Here is a 20051-nt window from a genome sequence, read left to right on the forward strand (position 1 = left end):
GCTTAACATTCTTAAAACACACAATTGTGTCTTATTACATTTATATTTTTGTTTGGTTGAATGGTCCCATTTTCTGTTATTGTGGAAGACATTCTGGGTGGTTGTTTTTTCCTGATTCTACCTCCTATTTTCCAGATGTGTAATGATTGAATCAGGAGCAAAGAGATCTATGTTTAAATTGCATATCTCTAATTTCTATGATCAATTTTCTACTCTTTGCCCTAGAGCATGTAACATGCAGATGTTAGCCATTCCGGGGTTTCTTTTTGTATAGAACCATAAAAGTACTTTTTTTCATTTTGAAATAATTCCTCCCCTCTCAACCAAGGAGTACCAATCTGACCATGAAGGTTGGTGTGATTAACACCCATCGCTCCTATATAAATGTTCCCAGACTGGCAGTACAGAATGCTGATGCGGGCGTAGGAAGGATAGAGAATAGAAACAGGAGGTAAGTCAAGTATACTAAGTAGGTCAAATTCTGCTCTCGGGATTTTTTAATTTTTATTAGTTTGCATGAGAGTGACAAGAGACAGATGTCTGTCCCTGTCTTAGTGTCTTTCCTCTTCCATTCATAAGAAGTTTAGCTTTTAACCTACCTGTGATACATTGCCCATTGTAATTCATTAGGATAAGGTAAAATGTGACTACATTTGTTAGTCAAATTATTTGGCTTCCTTAAAAATGAGTTCAGCTAGTCAAAAAATAACTTGGTAATGACTATTTGAGTGTTTCACCATCCTGCAAAGTGGCTCATGCCTTGCGTTGGGACAATACTGTAAAAAATATAGTTGTGAGTAAATCCCACTTCGCTGGCATTCACAACCCTTTTTATTGGATTATTTGTAGACGTTCAACTGAGCCACTTTTTATTACCAAGAAAGTCCACTAAAAGCTAAGCAAGATGAATACTATTCTGAATAAATATTTGTGAGCATTAAACACTGGGAAAACCATTTTGAAAAACTTTTTTGCAGAAAACCACTACACAGTTACAAATGTTTGTAGATAAATTTTACACACAGAAAAGGGGATTCTTTCAAGTTTCTAAAGCTTAGTTCATCAAAGCAGGGAACTGAAATAATATCCTGTGACTCAGATGATTGATCATATAGCAAAAAAAAAGTGAATAACAAGTTGTGACTGCTCAGGGGCTAATACTTTCATATTTGTCTGTCCAAATTTAGATGACTCAATCCATGTTTTGGTTTCTCAATAAAAAGTATTCTGATATTCCGAGGTGCTGAACACCCAGAGCTCCCACTGAAGTCAAATTGTAGCCTAATGGTTTGTTTACAGACTGGTCACTGTGGCCACATTTTTCAAACCTGGGTGCCTAAAGTCCAGGCATCTAAGTTTAGACAAATAAAAGTGGCCTGATGAGCACCTGCAGAAAGTCCTATTGATTTCAATGGGAGTTACAGGTGTTCAGCACAAAATTGTGCTTGCAAGTTTTGCTTGAGGAATATCTAACTAGACAATTTGCATGTACAATGCACGTCTGGTGTATCTGCAATTTTGGAGGCTGGTTTAAAAAATTGGCTCACAGAACAGGTGAATTTTAAAGTTAAATGAAAAGTGTGCTAAAGCCAGAAATGTGTGCTCAGAGCTGCCATTTACAGGCTGTCGCATTCAACAGACATTCAACAGGGCATTCAACAGATATGTTAACTTAATTTGTTAAAACTGCTATTCCCTCTGTTATGAAATCCACTTTCTAGTTCACTAAAGAATGCATCATGGATTGCATGGGAACATCCTATAACCAAGTAACGTGCACTGATACAGGGGTACATTTTCCTTAATCCTTAACCCTGCAAAGATTTTGTGTGCGCTTAACTTTACACATGTGGGTAGTCCCACTGACTTTCCAAGGTTGGGGCCTTAGGTTTGTTCATTTCTGCAGGGTCAGGGACTATGTGGGGACAGGTACTGAAAGTTCTTCTGTGTTTTGTAGAGTTCCCAGCACAGCACACTCTCAATTCTTAACAAATAACAAAAGTCCATACCAAAAAATAATGTTAATGCAACTTTAAGGTTTAGAGATAAAACACATAAGTAAATCATGCCTGGGAACCACTATTTATGAATTGTTTCAGAGTAACAGCCGTGTTAGTCTGTATTCGCAAAAAGAAAAGGAGTACTTGTGGCACCTTAGAGACTAACCGATTTATTTGAGCAGCTGTAGCTCACGAAAGCTTATGCTCAAATAAATTGGTTAGTCTCTAAGGTGCCACAAGTACTCCTTTTCTATTTATGAATTGTTGCTGTAGTACAGTAGATAATTTCTTCATTGTACATACTGTTTAATTATAGGTCTCTGGCTGAAGTGTATGATAGTTCATCCATATTACAAACACAGGAGCATGGGGACAGCTGCCCCGGTTATTCTTCCACAAACAACTCACAGGCAGTGAAAGGAGTGCTACAGAGGTGAGGTACATCCCAGGAATCCATGTTTAGCACAGGGTACCTACCTATTTATGTGTTTACCTCTCCATGGATCCATTTATTTACACAAGTTTAGTGGTGATATTTTGGTAATCTTTCTCACGTTTAAAACATCGATTTTAAGGGGACATTCTTGAGTTTACGATTAAAACTTGACATATATACATTATTTTTGGAAGGAAATGCCCTGAAATCAAAGCAACTGAGAAACTCTCAGCAATAATCACTAGTTATATGAAGCTTATGGCATGGTGTCAGATTTGTTTCTGATAATTAATTATACCAATAATTATTGTATTAGCACCTAGAAGCCCCAACCCAGGTCAGGGCCCCACCGCGTTAGGCACCATACATACACATCATTAGTAAGAAACAGTCCCTGCCCAAAGAGTCTCTTCACCTTTGTCTTTTCCCATCATTTGGGGTTGGCAGCTCTTGTTCTGTGTTTCCAAATATTTTTGTAAAGTGTGTCTTCCAAGCTGACACCAACCTTCTTCATATCTTCCTTCAGCATCTCAAAGCACCTTTTTCGGGGTCTTCCTTGTGGTCTTTGTCCCATCTCTAATAGCTCTTCTCCGATGAAGTGAGCTGTAGCTCACGAAAGCTCATGCTCAAATAAATTGGTTAGTCTCTAAGGTGCCACAAGTACTCCTTTTCTCTGGTCAACATATCCCACATCTCTGCCCCCAAAAGAGTATACAATCTAAGGACAAGACAGACAAAGTTTGGGAGAAGGTTGGGAAACTGAGACACAGAGAGATTAAGTGACTCACTCAAGGTCACAAAGTCAGTCCATGATTGCACTGGAAATCGAACTCTGATTTCTTTTGTCCCAAGATTTGGGGCAGGGACTGTACAGTACTTAGCACACTGTGGTCCTGCACTATGATTGGGGCACCTAGGTGCTGCTGCAATACGAACAGTAAAATAAATAATAATAATGCAGTACCTTAATCACAAGACCATTCTTCTTCTCTCTAATAAGGACAGTTGCTCCAGGGAGGATTTTGGCTTGTGATTTTTAAATATTTTGTTTACTGCAGAATCAGCCAGTCAACAAAGGGAGCACTAGTTAACCAAAGGCAATTAAAAAAACAAGCAATCTATCTGATTGCTGTGGTGAGCTGACATCACTGTTATTATCATCAGTGATGCTGATACACAAATAAGGAACAAAACCCACAATTTTTTCCCACTGAAAATACACAAGAAAAATACGTATTCCAACTGTAAAAGGGCAAAATTCATAGGACAAGTAATCTTATTTTCAGGCTTTTAAGTGAGAATTACAAACAATGCAATATAATAAAACAGTGTGGAGTGACTTAAATCAAAGTGAGTTAAATCACAGATTTTAATCAGCAAGAAGAAAACCTTAATTTAAATCAGTTGTCATGTTGTTTTGAATTTAAACTTTTTAGTTATTTTCTTAAAGAAAGGTTGGTAACTATTAAAACATTTTGATTTGCAACTAAATATAGGTTTTACATTAAATTTGATACTTCTTTTTGCTAACCAGGAGGATACATTATATCTAAACAAATTAATGTAAGCAATTATATAGCATAACATACATATATACATATAGCTTCTTAATTTTTACATTTTTTACTATGTTAGAAATAATGAATAACGTTTCTTATTTATTAGATGATTAACTTTTTTTTTACTTGTGATTTGTATCAAGCTGAATTTGGATGGAAATGATAATTCAATTAAAATTTACAAACCAGCATTTTAAAATGGTTTGATAGCTAACTGAAATTACCTTAAATATGGTTTTCATGATGAAAGCTTATGCTCTAATAAATGTGTTAGTCTCTAAGGTGCCACAAGTACTCCTTTTCTTTTTACCTTAAATATGTTGGATACATAATAAAAGTTTATCAAAACATATTTTTGCATTTAAAACTAACTGATTTATTAAACAAAGGAAGTATTATCTGCTGTTCGTGAACTGAATTAATTGTTTCTGGTCATCACATCCTCCACAATTTTAGAACTAGTATATCTCATCCTCTCACACATCATAGATTGGAAGAGAAAAAGAAGCTTTCCTGCTCTTTCAACTCCTAATCTATTTCTCAATTTTGATTCAACTAGTCATTAAACTGAACTAGTGAAATAAACTGAAATGAAGAAAATATTCTCCTTGCACTTGCAGAAGAGGCTATTGCAGTCAAAAACTGGTTTAGCACTTCAACAAACTTTGGTTTCAGGTGCTTAACCAATGACTTTCATCAGTTCAGTGGTTTGACTTTCTTTAAAATTTTGGCAGCAAACATGTACTGCTTGATTTTTTAAAATATAATTTTAGCAACTTTAACAGATTTTAGTAAATTTAGGCCATAATAGAGGATGAGATAATTTCAAATTTAATTTTAAGTAGGTTTAATTTGAAAAATTAAAATGTATTAATATACATTTTTTAGAAATCAGAGTTTTTTTAATTGATTTGTATTCAGCCTGTAAGAAAAGTATTTAAAAACTGAAATAATGAAACTATACTCAGATCTCTCTATTTAGTTTTCTCTAAGCCTATCCTGTCACTGTGATATCTAAACTAGACAGTATCAATTTAAAATATTTGTTCATATAAGGAGAAAATTAAACTTAAGCTGATATACTACTGACAGATTTATTTTCAACTTTTCTGTTTTAGTTGCCATAACATTTAACACAACATGGAAAAATTACTGGAGAGAAACGTTGCTCTGATAGTCTTCAAGCTAGTAATATTGAGTGCAAGGGTCCTATGATATTCAACACTTGATCTGTATTATGTGCCAGGGTCCTTGGTATCTTTGGTGCATAGAAGAATAAAATTATACTATTATGGCATGGGAAATTCTGACTACTATGGCATGTAAAAGTGTTCACTGAATTAAAAATTAAAATAACAGCATCAACACCATTATACTTAGTTCAATAACAATTAGAATGTTTAACCATGTATTTCATACAGTCACAAAATTTACACCTTGCCTCAGAATTCAGGGCTAACACATTGGAGATACAGTAGAATCTCAGCGTTATGAACACCAGAGTTACGAACTGACCAGTCAACCATACCTCATTTGGAACCAGAAGTACACAAGAATGCAGCAGCAGAGACACCTCCCCCCCCGCCCCGCCCGAAAAAAAGCAAATACAGTATAATACTATCTTAAACATAACCTACTTAAAAAATAAAGGAAAAACAGTATTTTTCTTCTGCATAGTAAAGTTTCAAAGCTATATTAAGTCAATGTTCAGTTGTAAACTTTTGAAAGAACAACTGTAACATTTTGTTCAGAGTTACAAACAACCTCCATTCCCGATGTGTTCGTTCTTTGAAGTTCTCTAATGGGGGCCTTGTTTTAGGATGTAAGTCCAGTGTGCCACCCACAGAATACACTGATCTACACTCTGCTCCCCTAGATGCTGGTAAGGCAAAAGGCTCTACAATCTCTCCTGCCGATGGAATGAGGTGTTGTGGCTCTCTTTCCCCTCCTACTGGTAAAATGAGGCAGGTGGGAGAGGACTCCACCTACTGGGAGCTGTGTCATCCATCAACCTGGCTTCTGGGAGGAAGTTAGGAAATTCTCTTTTACTTAAAAGGAATTTTTACTAAGTGAAGGAGTTTGTGTGGGTTCTTCAGGTCCCACCCCTGCAGCTGGTGACTTTCTCTTCTGTGTATGTGTGTGGGCAATATTATTAGCTCATTTCTTGCTGTCCCCCTGGATTCAGTGATTTTTTCCCTGTCCCATAGGCGCAAGGAAGGATGGAGGTATTGTGACTCCCCACTTCCACAGTCTGGCAGCAATTCCTCTTCTGGATCTGTCTGATTTGTACAAAGCCATCCATCCTCACTCTGCATGGTGAATGAAATCTACAGTGAAAGTTACATATGTGCAAATGCATTGTGACATTTGGGTTTCCTACAAAGGTTTTTTTTTTCCCTCCACAAAGAAATTAAGTTTTTTAAAAATATTAACTAATATTTCTATCTATTTTTAGAATATCCAACTTTTTGGTTACTTTAAAATACTGGAAGAAGAGGGTTTCTGATGAAGGCTGCCAAACCTCAGACTCTTTCTTGGAAAAAATTCAAGGTCCACAGCTAAGATGGAGCAATAATTTTAATAATCAGAATCTCTGTGGTGAGATATCAGAAGAAATCATGTGAGTTTTGTGCTCCTTGTATGGGGTATATGTCAAATCTTTGACTGTGTCCATATGGTCCTGTTTATGTGGATTTTTATCTGCTTGTTTTTGTATCTCACTTTATGCCACAAAACAATTTTATTTTATCTAATTTCAGTAAAATCTATTTTGATTAGGGGCAACATTAATGTTCACGGCCTAGATTTAAAACGCAGGCACCTTGATAACACAACCAGATTCCCTACCTGAGCATTCAGTATGCTCAGTCATAAAAATATGGTTCAGTTTGAATGTCTAAACATGAAATACCCTAGGAGGCTATGAAGACACCTGCAGTTTAAAACCAAAATCCATGTGATCAGGCATTTAACAGGGCAAACATCAACGGTAAAATCCTGATTCCACTGAAGTCAATGGCAAAATTCCTCATGGCTTCAATGGCACCAAGATTTCACCCCTTTTCTTTTCAGAAGTGTTGAAACTCCAAGAAAGGAAAACAGAGACATAATCAACATTTCAGTGGTTTTCTTCATCTCTGTACTTAACTGGTGAATATTTTCATTCTAAACTTATCAAACCAGTTAGGCAATCTTAACTAACTTATGCAGCTGTAAATCTTACATTAAAAGACTGGTTTACAAGTACTAGCCTATTTAGTGTCATGCAGCAGATATAACTATTTTATTTTGCTGTTTCGTAGGGAACATTACCTACCTAGTGCCATTGCACAGTACAATATCAACAACAACAGTAATAAAGATGAGTAAGTACTCTACAGTTTCACTATAAAGTTATATATATTGTAGAGAATAGTAAGAAAAAAAGCAATATACCTAGTTCTTTCCTTGCAAATTATTGCAGCATCATACAAGTAATCCAATAAGAAATTACATGTACATCTGAACTATATGCACAGCAAATGTTTTTCAAACACAAAAGTTCTTAGTGTCCTGTTTAATCATGTAAAAATGGAAATAGTTGAAAACTATAAACAAAGGTTTTATTCAAAGGCCAAAATCTTAAGCATAATGTTAGACTTATAGAACTCAGCTGATTTTAACAGGAAAAATAGTGGAAATAATAGTTATATGCATCCCAAGAGCCAATCACAGAGATATTGTTTCTTTTTTAGGGAGAAACAGAAAAAAGAAAAGAAGGGGTAAGACAATAATATTACATTTTAGAAGATAGTTTCTTTACAAGCTATCATTCTAGTCTTTCTGTAAAACCATAACATTTTAATCCATTGTTTCAGCAAGTCTGATGGTAAAAAGGAAAAGAAAAAGGACACAGAAATGCAAAAGAACAAGGAAAAAAAGGAAAAACACAGAAATAAAGATAAGCATAAGAAGAAAGACAAGAAAGAGGAGTAAGTGTTCTTCATTTGGTTTCAAAATAGTGTTATGTTCTTCTAGTAAAATTGCCTTGTCTGCACAACTGAATCCAGTCATGGGTATTGTCATAAATATAAAGGGAAGGGTAAACACCTTTAAAATCCCTCCTGGCCAGAGGAAAAACCCTTTCACCTGTAAAGGGTTAAGAAGCTAGGATAACCTCACTGGCACCTGACCAAAATGACCCATGAGGAGACAAGATACTTTCAAAAGCTGGGGGGAGGGAAAAACAAAGCCTCTCTCTCTGTCTGTGTGATGCTTTTGCCGAGGACAGAACAGGAATGGAGTCTTAGAACTTAGTAAGTAATCTAGCTAGATATGCGTTAGATTCTGTTTTGTTGAAATGGCTGAGAAAATAAGCTATGCTGAATGGAATGGATATTCCTGTTTTTGTGTCTTTTTGTAACTTAAGGTTTTGCCTAGAGGGATTCTCTATGTTTTGAATCTAATTACCCTGTAAGGTATTTCCCATCCTAATTTTACAGAGGTGATTCTTTTTATTTTTTCTTCTATTAAAATTCTTCTTTTAAGAAACTGAATGCTTTTTCATCGTTCTTAAGATCCCAGGGTTTGGGTCTGTGGTCACCTATGCAAATTGGTGAGGATTTTTATCAAACCTTCCCCAGGAAAGGGGGGGTAACGTTTGGGAGGATTTTGGGGGGAAAGACGTTTCCAAACGGACTCTTTCCTAATAATACTGGTTAGACGTTTGGTGGTGGCAGCAAAAGTCCAAGGGCAAAAGGTAAAATAGTTTGTACCTTGGGGAAGTTTTAACCTAAGCTGGTAAAAGTAAGATTAGGAGGTTTTCATGCAGGTCCCCGCATCTGTACCTAGAGTTCAGAGTGGGGAAGGAACCTTGACAGGTATACTGCAAGCATGTTGTGTATGTTAGCTCTAGATAAGTGAACATGCTGACCACTGTTAGGTCTTGTATGTTCATGAAGTTGTTCCTGATTAATTCCATGTGTGGACACTCTTATTCCAGAATAAGAGTGCCTTGTCTCTGTTAAGCTTAAATCCTAAACAGGAACAAGGCACAGGCTATGTCTACACTGCGCACCTTATAGCGGCACAGTTGTGCTGGTACAGCCGCGCCGTTATAGTTGCTCCTTGTCGACGGGAGAGAGCTCTCCTGCCAACAAAATAGAATACCCCCAATGGAGGGCGGTAGCTTTGTCACTGGGAGAGAATCGTCTGCCAACATAGCTCTGTCCACACTGCACTTTTCCTTAGTAAAACTTTTGTTGGTCAGGGCTGTTTTTTTCCCACTATAAGGTCTCCTGTGTAGCCTGCTCTATGTCGAGGGGAGAGAGCTCTCCTATCAGCATAATTAAACTACCCCCAACAAGTGGCGGTAGCTATGTTGGTGGGAGAGTGTCTCCCACTGACATAGCGCTGTCCACATTGGTGCTTCTGTTGGTGAAATTTATGTCGCTTAGGGGGTGTTTTTTTCACACACCTGACCATAGGCAGCACATAATGGAGGCTGGGGTAGGCAATATCTCCCCAAACCTTGCGCCGCCCGGGGGGGAAGTGGGGAGCAGTGACAGATTACTGCACGGGCCTATAGAACCCATTCCCAGGGGTCCCAGCCAATTTGAGGCCCCCAGAAAAATCTCCTCCCACCACAGCCCCAGGACTGGAGGAGATCTGACTCCCTGCTAGGGCCACAGAGCTTTTCCAGTCTTGGGGCTGCAGCGGGGTGTGTCTGGAAAGGAGTGAGCTGGGGGCAGGGCCCTGGGGGGAAGAGACAGAGTGGGAGTGGATTGGGGGAGGGACTGAGAGTGGAACAGGGACAGGGTGGCAGGAGAAGGAATGAGATGTGGGAGGGGCTTGGAGCTCTGCCGTTGCAGTCCCTGGCCATGGGGGAGGAGCTCCACTCTCTCAGACCACCTGTGAGAAGTGAGAAGGGATGTGGCCTTGGCCAAAAGATGTAGGACAGGTTGCTAGCCCATGTCCCTGCTAGCCCATGTTCACCTGCTGCCCATGTCCCTGACTGACAGAAGTGCTAGTGTAGACATAACCTTATTCTAGAACTGGAGTGTCTAAATGTGTCTTGTTTCTTTTTAGGGGTTGAGCTAAACAGAGACAAGGCACTCTTATTCCAGAATAAGAATGTCCATATATGAAATTAATCAGCAGAACTCCATGTGTAGAATCTCTTATGTATAGACCAAGCCCTTTATGTATTTAAATTCTTCCATCCACTTAAGTCAGGCCATTTTCATAGCTATTACCACTCCTTCTGCAAGACAGAGTGTTACTGTTCCACTTAACAGCAGGGTGTAATTTCAAATCAAATGAAATTTGAATATATGGTATATAGATTTTGGTATCCTGTTTTAGTTTAAAAGTCTAAATATCCCAGTACTGTATTTTCAGAATCTTGATAACTTCACTATTACTAAACTCAACAGTGAATAGATATTCGTACACGGAGACACATGCAGTAGATCTAATATACCAGGATTTCAGTTAAGCATTTGATACAGCTCCACAGGAGAAATTAGTTAAATTGGAGAAGATGGGAATTAATATAAGAATCAAAAGGGTTGTAAGGAACTAGTTAAAGGGAAGATTGCAACAGGTTATGCTAAAAGATGAAATGTCACGTGGGAAGGAGGTTTCCAGTGGAGTTCCTCAAGGATCAGTCTTGGGTCCAGTCTTATTTAACATTTTCATTAATAGCCCTGGCACGAAAAGTGTGAATGTGCTAATAAAAATTGCAGATGAGACAAACTAGGAGGGTACTGCCAATATAGGAGGAGGACTGGAACATCATACAAGAAGATTTAGATGACCTTGAAAACTGGAATATTAGAAATGGGATGAAGTTTAATAGTGCAAAGTGTAAGGTCATGCACTTAGGGAAGAACAAGAAGAATTTTTGCTATCAGTTGGAAGACCTGGGAGTACTAGTTGATCAGAGGATGACTATTAGCAACGAATTTGATGTGGCTGTGAAAAATGCTAATGCTATCTGAGGATGCATCAGTCAAGATATTTCCAGGAAAGATAGGAAAGTGTTATTACCATTATACATGGGACTGATGAGACATCATCTGGAATACTGTGTACAATTTTGGTCTCCCATGTTTAAGAAAGATGAATTCAAATTGGAACAGGTGCAGAGAAAGGCTACTTGGAAGATCAGAGGGATGGAGAACCTCCCTTATGAGAGAAGACTTAAGGGGCTTGGCTTGTTTAGCCTAACAAAACAAAGGCTGAGGGGAGATATGGTTGCTTTTTATAAATACATCAGATGGATAAAGGCCAGGAAGGGAGAGGAGCTATTTCAGTTAAGGGCCTGTGCTGGCTAAAGAACAAATGGACATAAACTGGCCAACAATGAGTTTAGACTTGAAATTGGACAAACCATCAGAAGTTTTGAAACAGCGTTCAAAGGCTAATATTGACCAAGAGGAAAATCAAGAAAGAGAGACTACAGGAATGGAGAAAGGAACACCAGTGGGTAGGATATTAAGAGGAAAGACAGTGCCAATACCAATGATGCTAATTGTCAGGCAGGCGATACCGGTAGTAGAATGACTGTACCTACTCAGTTGAGGAATCTGGGTGAAGCTAAGCAGAAACAACTAAGATGTCTGTGAACCAATGCAAGGAGCCTGGGTAACAAAATGGAAAAACTAGAACAACTGGTGCAGGAAGTGACACCAGATATTATAGGGATAACAGAAATATGGTGGCATAGTGGTCATGACTGGAGTACAGGTGTCAAGGTTCCTCCCCCACTCTGAACTCTAGGGTACAGATGTGGGGACCTGCATGAAAAACCTCCTAAGCTTATCTTTACCAGCTTAGGTCAAAACTTCCCCAAGGTACAAAATATTCCCCCCGTTGTCCTTGGACTGGCCGCTACCACCACCAAATTAATACTGGTTACTGGGGAAGAGCTGTTTGGACGCGTCCTTCCCCCCAAAATACTTCCCAAAACCTTGCACCCCACTTCCTGGACAAGGTTTGGTAAAAAGCCTCACCAATTTGCCTAGGTGACTACAGACCCAGACCCTTGGATCTTAAGAACAATGAACAATCCTCCCAACACTTGCACCCCCCCTTTCCTGGGAAATGTTGGATAAAAAGCCTCACCAATTTGCATAGGTGACCACAGACCCAAACCCTTGGATCTGAGAACAATGAAAAAGCATTCAGTTTTTTACAAGAAGACTTTTAATAAAAAATAGAAGTAAATAGAAATAAAGAAATCCCCCCTGTAAAATCAGGATGGTAGATATTTTACAGGGTAATTAGATTCAAAACATAGAGAACCCCTCTAGGCAAAACTTTTAAGTTACAAAAAAGATACACAGACAGAAATAGTTATTCTATTCAGCACAATTCTTTTCTCAGCCATTTAAAGAAATCATAATCTAACACATACCTAGCTAGATTACTTACTAAAAGTTCTAAGACTCCATTCCTGGTCTATCCCCGGCAAAGACCAGCATATAGACAGACACAGACCCTTTGTTTCTCTCCCTCCTCCCAGCTTTTGAAAGTATCTTGTCTCCTCATTGGTCATTTTGGTCAGGTGCCAGCGAGGTTACCTTTAGCTTCTTAACCCTTTACAGGTGAGAGGAGCTTTCCCCTGGCCAGGAGGGATTTCAAAGGGGTTTACCCTTCCCTTTATATTTATGACAACAGGTATTGAAGGGCATGTGCTGTTCACGAAAGGCAGAAATAAAGGTCGAGTATTACAGAAAATACAAACCTATACACCATTCTGACAGCTTTGCAAAACTGTCTTTGTTTGTGTTTGTGTATGTTTTACCACTTAGTGTTATCATTTACCTTTGCATGTGTTTTTACTATTGTATTGTATATAATGAATGTACTGAAATTTCTCTGCATGTCATGTAAAGAATAATTGGGCCAGTTTCTGGCTGCTGTTGTGTGAGTGTGTAAAGGGGGAAGAGAGCACCTCCACTTGCTCATTTGTGCAGGGGGCAGCCAAAACTGTGATGCTTGTGCTCCTGAGGGAAAGTAAGAGAGCTCCAAAGGAGGCATGATGGAGTATGGCTATACCCTTGCTCCTTTTCCACCAGTAGCTGGACAACCAGGGTGAGTGGTGGGAGAAGTACAAACTGCACCATTAAAGGATGCACTAAATGCTGCTCTATGGTGCACTGTGGCAATGCCCTCAAACAGTATTTTTATCTGTTTGTGTTTTCCACGGGCAAAATGCCTCCAGGAACTGCAACTGGTGCAGTGTCCAATTATGGAAGTGGCTACTAATGCCACTCTGACTCTTTATTGTTTTACATTTATCTATGAATTAGATTTATATAAATGCTGAAAAGGGCACCTAGCTATACACCTAAAAGGCATCAAACTATCTCAAGAGAACTGAAGTGAAGCAGTACAATTCAGTATGACCGAGCACCAGCAAACCACACAACTTAAGAACTCAAACCCCCTTCCCCTCCGGTCCAGCAATTACCTTCTTTTCAAATACCTGGGGAGTAGAGAGGAGCTTTACAGTATGCTCTGAAGCTCATCAGATTCAGGCTTTCCTGAAGCAACGTGGGGAGTGAATTCCTAAGCTGTGGGTCCCTCAGAGAGAATGACCCATCAGCAGCCCAATATATAACACCAGGCTTTAGTTCTGGCACTTCTGCTGTTCTCTGCTATGGTATTTTAGCATGAGGAGAGAAGTGGTCTCTCATGTAGGTAGCGCCTGAGACATAAATGTTCACTGGTCAAAACCGATTCCTTAAACTTCACCTGAAGCTCTACAGGCAGCCAGTGCAGAGATTGGAGCACTTGTCGAATGATTACGATCCCAGTGAGATCCTCCACTGATCAAACAGGCTGCTGTATTCTCTACAAGCTTCAGCTGATATTGAGTGCAGTGCAGTAATTCAGTCTTGAGATGATAAAGACAGGAATGACCGTCACAATGACTTCTTCCAAAAGGAACATGCACATTCTCCTGACTATACAGAAATGATAAAAATGTGATTTGACTCTTGCTGCTACCTGATTTTCTAGTAGCAGTTGGAAATCCAGCCAGACGATTGGAAACCTAACCAACAGGTAGAAGAGGTGCCCTCCATTAAAAGGAGAGGTATTCTTGCCACATATTCTTGTTGCTTCTTCCCAAAAGTATCACCACCTCAGTCTTGACTGGGATGAATGTCAACTATCTAGCTGTCATCCATGCCCCAATTTCACACACATATTAAACTTATTGAGCATTTTAATTGGTCACATGAAATGGTGACAAAGCTGCATGTCATCACCATACTGGAAATGATGCAGTCCTTGTCTCCTTGTTAACCCTCTCAGTAATGCCACACAAATATTGAATAAGAGCGGTGATAAGATGGAACTATGCAGAACTTCATATAAAACTTCATCACCATCCTTGTGAAAACTCACTGCAAGGATGTACTTGGGCCACAATAAAGCAGCCTCATCCACTCATATTGATCCAAAGGCGAGTTAACAGCACCTACAATGTAAAGAGTCTTTTTTTTCTCTTAGTATGTTTAGGCATTTTACTTTGTAAATAAATAGAATTTGGGGGGCCAGGAGGAATGTAAAGCAATGAAGTGCCCTAAGGTCTACACTAGGGAGTGGGATCGACCTAAGATATGCAACTTCAGCTACGAGAATAGCATAGCTGAAGTCGACGTACCTTAGGTCGACTTACCTCATGTCCTCATGGCGCAGGGGTCGACTGTCGCCTCTCCCCCGTCATCTCCACTTCTGCCTCTTGCCGTGGTGGAGTACAGGAGTCAACGGCAGAGCGATCGGGGATCAATCACTACCCTCCAATCCGGTAGGTAGTGTAGACAGTTTCTTTTGTAATCCTTTGCAGTGTTTCATCTTTCACAACCAGTCACTCCCCTAATAGTGAAGGCATGATCTGTTCAACACATTCAAATACTAATGGCCACATAACCATTTTCCTTCTGAAAAAATGAGGCATAGATGCTTTGAGTCATTTATCCTACAAAGAAGAAAATTAAACTTAGTGGGAAACAGGTTATTTTGAAAAAGGGTGAAACTACATGTGTCAGTATTACTTTGTGTTGAGGCCTGCCAATTTAATTTCCCTTGTGTCCTAGGTTCTAGAATCCAAATCATCTTCACCAACTAGTTCTTTATCCAGGCATTCAAGAAAGGAGGCTAATTTTCATGTAAGGGTGTTCTTGCACAAATGAACTGCCTACTAAACTAAATGACCAGCATATGTTAGTAACCATAGAACATCTTTTGTGGTTCCTAAAACCCATTTCCATTTTTATAAGTTTCTCACTAATATTCCCTTTCCTTTCTGCTTACTGCTCAGGGAGAAGAAAGATCTTTTTGTTATTGATCCATCAGGAAACTTGTATTACTACTGGCTGTTTTGCATCACATTACCCGTCATGTACAACTGGACCATGATCATTGCAAGGTGATGTATAACAGTGTGTATTTTCCCTATCCTCTCTCTTTCCCCATTAAAGTCATGAAATCCTCACATCTGGTTGCCACAAGGAAAGCCTTGTTTTTATCAGATAGAATGGATACAAATAATCTATTGACCTAGTACTTTTACTGCGTTTATCCTTTCAGTCTGGTATTGAATAGTCTACAGTCTTTTAGGTTCAATAGCAGAGATCACACACATTTATTTACAATCTCTAAAGTTCTTTCCATCATGTCTTTTGTCCAGTTCAATAAAGGACTTTCATTAACTTAATTTCATTATATTTTTCTGTCTGAAGCTTCAATATTTTATCAGTCTTATGCTCCCTGATAATGAAATGCGTACACGTTAATGGAGGTTTGGAAAAGTTAAAAGCAACATAAAACAGGATCTTATAAAGGAAAGTGTTAGGCAATCTTAATCATTGGCATAACTATCAGCTCCATCTACAGTTACTCAAATTAATTTTTCTCAGTTAAATACTTTAAAAGATCCTTATAATCTGAGTTGTAAACATTTTCTGAAAGGAGATCTGAAAACAGGTTTTTCCACAAAGCTTTAAAATACTTGTTTTTATGTTATAAGTTTTGATAAAAATATTACATTTTCCAAAGTTTGATCAAGCATAACAGAGATCCTTTAAAGACACATTAAAAAAATGGTAGGGCCTCTGAATATATGGCAAATTTACTGTATTAATTACTGGTCTCATGGGACTATTTAAATTGTGTGCTTTTTTTCTTTTCCTATCCAGAGCCTGTTTTGACGAACTTCAGAACGACCATTTAGGAATGTGGTTCATTTTTGATTATATATCAGATATAATCTATATTGCTGATATGTTTGTGCGGACAAGAACAGGTAGATGTACTCACTGTTTAGTTATCTACATTTATCTGTGTTATGCACTTTAAGGTGCCCATCAGTATATGATTTAGGGGCCAAATACAACAATTAAAGAAGAATTGGCTCTCTCCTAGAATGGACCAGTTAAATTGACTTTCCAGTTACACTTTATGTCTATGAAATGACGAAGTAAAGAAGTATCTTGCTGGCAATGTTCCCTCAATAAAGGAGGCTGGAAGGACTTCACACTGAAATATATCTTGACATACAAGGTCATCCTGATTTCTAGCAGAAAGGAACTGAAGTCCTTCCATTGCAAACATAATTTCTGCAGTTTTAGAGTTACACTTCAAATATTTCACCCACACACACACTTGTTTCTATCCTGTAATGTACTTCATCATGTTTTATAAATCAGACATAAATTTATCTGTAATCTACTTTAGTGTCCTAATTTAAATATTCCATAAAGCAGGGACCAATCCAGCAATCCCTTTTTAGGCACAACCACCATTGAAATTCAACTGGAATTTACCTGAAAAAGGAGGGCAGTGTCCAGCTGCTTATGCTCAAAACAGGGCTTTGGCAGGAAACGTGACATGGTAGGTGAAATTGCTAAATAGAGAACAACATTATACATATGGTAGGGATGTGCTGATTTGTGTTCTCCACTGACAAAACTCCTAGAAAGCCCCAATCACTGAAACTATACTCAAACTATATATGCTGCCTAATCAAACTAAAGCTAGAAGTTTTATCTTTTTTTCCCTTTGTTAAAGATCTTAAAATATCTTTATAATCCAAGTTGTAAACATTTTCTAAAAGAATAGAAGAAAACCCCAAGGAAGAGGAACCATTTGCCCTCTTTTGTGGTGAATCCCTGGTGTGCAAGGGGTCATATTGGTGGAGGAAAAATAAAATTATACCTCCTTACCCCAGGTGTAATGAACCTACCTTATGAACTGCAAACCAGGATATATCATGTGGATAAAACCCTGCACCACCTTTATGAAGTAGTAAGGAATATATAAATCTCTTGCCACCATTTAAGCCACCTGCAACCTTTGCTGGCTGAACTTGAGACCCATCTGGTACAGGACAAGGCAGAGAATCCACTTGCTGTCTGCATGAGTTAGGATCAAGATTTTCAAAAATGTGTTAATAAAATTAGGTTCCTAATTCCATATTTAAGCACCTAAATCACTAGCCTGATTTTCGAGAGTGATGACCACACAGCAGCTCCAGTTAGCTTCATTTTATTCATGTATCCATTTTTACAAATCTTACCCAAGAAGGAGAGTTGTTTGTGGGTGGGATGGGTGAACAAGGAATGGAATGAGTGCATGAGCGCTGCCCTCATTCTAACTCTCTCTCTCCCACACAAGGGCCATGGAGGTTACTAGGTGCTAGGGCAGCACAAACTGTAGCAGGAAGAGGGTGAACTTGGGAGGCTGTAAGTGTGACACTTCCACCATGGGGGATGGTTCCTCCCTTCAGGATTTCCATAAGACTCCACAGAGCCCAGCCATGCCAGGCAGTACAGATGGCTCTGCTTAATCAAGTCAGCTAGGTTCAAGATTTGGCCCCAATTGCTTAGCTACAAAAATTCAACATAGGGCCTTAAAGTTCAAATCCAGTTAAAATATATAGCTGTTAAAACTATGCATCTTAATAAAAAGTTGGAAAATTATGTACAGCCAGAAACTCTATAGCCAAAATCATTTTAAAGATTAATTTGAAATTCACATATAACAGAATGCAATAGATGATGAAGCAACAAAAAAGTCAAAGTCAAAGAATTTTAAAGATTTTATATTTTATTTTAGGTTATTTGGAGCAAGGTTTGTTGGTGAAAGAAGAACTTAAACTTAAACAGAAATATACAGGAACTTTACAATTTAAACTAGATCTACTGTCAGTCATACCAACTGATCTGCTGTACTTTAAATTAGGTCTGACCTATCCAGAATTAAGAATAAACAGAATACTTAAAGTATCTCGTATGTTTGAGTTCTTCCAGCGAACAGAAACAAGGACAAACTATCCAAATATCTTCAGGATCTCTACTCTTGTCATGTACATAGTGATTATTATTCACTGGAATGCATGTGTGTACTATTCTATCTCCAAAGCCATTGGATTTGGGGCAGACACATGGGTCTATCCAAACACCTCTGATCCTGAATTTGCCCGTCTGGCGAGAAAATATGTATATAGCCTCTACTGGTCGACGCTGACCTTGACCACTATTGGGGAAACACCTCCTCCTGTAAAGGATTCTGAGTACTTCTTTGTGGTTGTTGACTTCTTGGTTGGGGTGTTGATTTTTGCTACTATTGTTGGTAACATTGGTTCTATGATCTCCAATATGAATGCAGCCAGAGCAGAGTTTCAAGGAAGGATTGATGCTATCAAGCAGTATATGCACTTTCGAAATGTGAATAAAGAAATAGAAAAAAGAGTTATTAAGTGGTTCGACTACTTGTGGACAAATAAAAAGGCAGTGGATGAAAGGGAAGTTTTAAAATATCTACCAGATAAATTAAGAGCAGAGATTGCAATCAGTGTTCATCTGGACACATTAAAGAAAGTTCGAATTTTTGCAGATTGTGAAGCTGGCTTGTTAGTTGAATTAGTCTTGAAACTGCAGCCTCAAGTCTTCAGTCCAGGAGATTACATCTGCCGAAAGGGGGACATTGGACGAGAGATGTACATTATCAAAGAAGGTAAACTTGCTGTAGTAGCTGATGATGGAATTACACAATTTGTGGTCTTAAGTGATGGCAGCTACTTTGGGGAGATTAGCATACTTAATATTAAAGGCAGCAAAGCTGGCAATCGAAGAACAGCCAACATTAGAAGCATTGGATACTCAGACTTATTTTGTCTATCTAAAGATGACCTTGTGGAGGCTTTAATAGAATACCCAGATGCAAAGGCCCTGCTGGAAGAGAAAGGTAAGGAAATCTTGCTGAAGGATGGGTTACTGGATATAGATGTTGCAAATACAGGAAGCGACCCTAAAAACATTGAAGAAAAGGTCATTCAAATGGAAGGAGCAGTGGACAACTTACAAACCAAGCTTGCCAGGCTTTTGGCTGAGTATGATGCCACACAGCAGAAACTGAAAAAACGACTGACAGAGGTTGAGAAAATACTGAAATCAACTATGCAGTTTGAATTCTCAGATTTAGAAGAATTAGATAAATAAATCTGAAATGTGTCAACACTAGAATAAAACACTGGGGACTGCCACTAGCAGTTAAGGATAAATCTTGTAAGCTACCGAGTGCCCTCAACTCTGATCCTTGAGGATGTGGCCCTTTATTATAAGCTACTACTTAGTCATGAAACATCACTTATTTCATATTAGGCAATATACATACACAGTAAACGTCAAGAAAAAAATAAGATGAAGAATCAGGCATAAGAAAGGAGCATAAATATCATTGTTTTCATGCTACAAAATGCTACTCGGTCCTGGGCTTGCAGTTATATTTATGAAGTGCGTACATAAATGTAGTGTTTTGATATTTAATCTCAGTGAAAATGTTACAATAAAAACCTATCAATCATTTTGTCTTTAACAATTGTAGGCCCTTCAGGACAAGGACTGTGTATTTGTATTTCCTCTGTATTTTGAAAATAGCTGGTATATTTGTTAGGCCCTAAAGCAAAATAAATAATAAATATCAGTAATATAAAATGTTTGCTAATGGGTTATTTATATTATCCTTTATGTAACATTGTTGTAAAAACAAGTGCATTTAATC

General features: G+C 38.4%; 1 protein-coding gene across 1 annotated transcript; it reads left to right on the plus strand.

Annotated features, from left to right (window-relative positions):
- Window positions 1-344: 344 nt before the first annotated feature.
- CNGA1 (cyclic nucleotide gated channel subunit alpha 1) lies at window positions 345-19489 on the plus strand. Its single transcript, XM_077814582.1, has 9 exons — window positions 345-451; window positions 2317-2433; window positions 6451-6615; window positions 7298-7360; window positions 7730-7756; window positions 7853-7966; window positions 15310-15417; window positions 16187-16293; window positions 18105-19489. Exons 1-9 carry the CDS (start codon window positions 345-347, stop codon window positions 19487-19489), a joined length of 2193 nt encoding a protein of 730 aa, XP_077670708.1.
- Window positions 19490-20051: the final 562 nt, after the last annotated feature.

Source organism: Eretmochelys imbricata, chromosome 4 (genome assembly GCF_965152235.1).
Source record: "Eretmochelys imbricata isolate rEreImb1 chromosome 4, rEreImb1.hap1, whole genome shotgun sequence".
In the NCBI taxonomy this organism is placed as follows: domain Eukaryota; kingdom Metazoa; phylum Chordata; order Testudines; family Cheloniidae; genus Eretmochelys; species Eretmochelys imbricata.